The sequence below is a fragment of the Myotis davidii genome, unplaced genomic scaffold (assembly GCF_000327345.1).
Source record: "Myotis davidii unplaced genomic scaffold, ASM32734v1 scaffold271, whole genome shotgun sequence".
NCBI lineage: Eukaryota > Metazoa > Chordata > Mammalia > Chiroptera > Vespertilionidae > Myotis > Myotis davidii.
Genome location: NW_006284839.1, coordinates 170,272 through 171,832, shown reverse-complemented (window position 1 = coordinate 171,832; position 1,561 = coordinate 170,272). Strand labels below are relative to the sequence as shown.

The window sequence follows — 1,561 nt, the reverse complement described above, 5'->3', positions numbered from 1 at the left end:
AACATATGAGGCACTAAACAAACTAATACAGTATTTCAAAAATACTTCTGCCCTGGGGAAGAAGTTGCTAAGAGCAAACAACTTCCCCGAAGAAAGTTTACCGGGCATCCAGCACTGTTCTATGCCCTAAGAGCGCGAGCAGCATCAGCTTCCAGGAACACGGGTGGTGAGAAGAAGGAAGGAGGAAAGATTCTGCTATTTATCAGAATATGGACCCCATGAAAGCTTTAAGGGCAAAGAAGCTGGAGCTGGTGTCTAGTTCAGGCTCTGCAATGTATTACCTTTATGATCCTAGGTTAAGTCACAGGACTGGCCTGGGCCTCTATTTCTAGAAATAACTGAGATCACCCACTAGAGTTAAAGAGAAAGAATCATGGGAGCTACTAAACGTCAGAGGATTCTACACATTACAAAAGATTAGGCCCTGAACTAGTTCAAGGATGTCTCTCCAGTATTAATGCAAGAGCCTTTGACACCATGTAAATCTTAGAACAGGAAAGGACCTAGAGGTCACACATTCCCGTCTATTGGTATAATCTTTTTGGGATGCAGTTTGGTAATATTTATCAAAATTTAAAATGAACATACCCTTTGGTCTAACAATTATATAACCCAAGTAAATGAGAATCCTTCCAGAGCAGCCAAATAAAAATAAAGCAAGGAAAGGCTGGTGACCAAGAAAAAGAGAACTGAGAAGGACACGAGTCATCATTAGGAAACCCTGACCAAAACTCATGGTTACTTCGTTCTTATTTACTTAGAAACAATCTACAAGGTTTCAACCTACACAGCCCTTACTTGGCAAGACCTTCTAGAACTGCTGGCAGGAGAGGGGACCTCTGGGCCTTCTTCAGTATTCTGAAGTAAGTTACAAACACAATGTTCAATGTCTCCGTGTGCTGGCCAAAGGAACAGACAACATGTCATCAGTACAACCCAGTACACTTTCTCCTGAACTACTCTAACTATCATCAAAGCTCAACCTTTTTACCCCTTCCCCTCCCTCCCAACAATGCAATCTTAGGAGCTTTCACAAAGTGAAGCTTTAACAGAATGAAGGTACACATCCTGTGATTTCATAAAACCAGCACTGATCACATGATAATTTCTTGTACATCTCATATCTAAGTCTCATGAAATAAACCAAAATTATATAACCATAAGTTGAAATAATAAGTCCCTAAAGTAGTTTCACAAAACATTTTAAAAAGCACTGGACAGTGATTTTCAACCTTTTTTCATCTCATGGCACATATAAACTAATTACTAGAATTCTGCAGTACACCAAAAAAATATATCTTTTGCCAATCTAACAAAAAAAAAAACACGTATAATTTTGATTTATTCACACTGGATAGGTACTGTTTTGCAGGCTGTTGTCTTTTTTTTACAATCTAAGGCAGCGGTTCTCAACCTGTGGGGCGTGACCCCTTTGGCGGTCGAACGACCCTTTCACAGGGGTCGCCTAAGACCATCCTGCATATCAGATATTTACATTACGATTCATAACAGTAGCAACATTACAGTTATGAAGTAGCAACGAAAATAATTTTATGGTTGG

General features: G+C 39.5%; 1 protein-coding gene across 1 annotated transcript in view; it reads right to left on the bottom strand.

Annotated features, from left to right (window-relative positions):
- Positions 1–1,561, bottom strand: part of NOC3L (NOC3 like DNA replication regulator) — a 22,308-nt gene that overhangs the window by 6,590 nt on the left and 14,157 nt on the right. Inside the window, exon 12 of the mRNA XM_015557844.1 lies at positions 799–920. Coding sequence (XP_015413330.1) covers positions 799–920 — 122 coding nt within the window. The remainder of the gene's footprint in view (positions 1–798; positions 921–1,561) is intronic.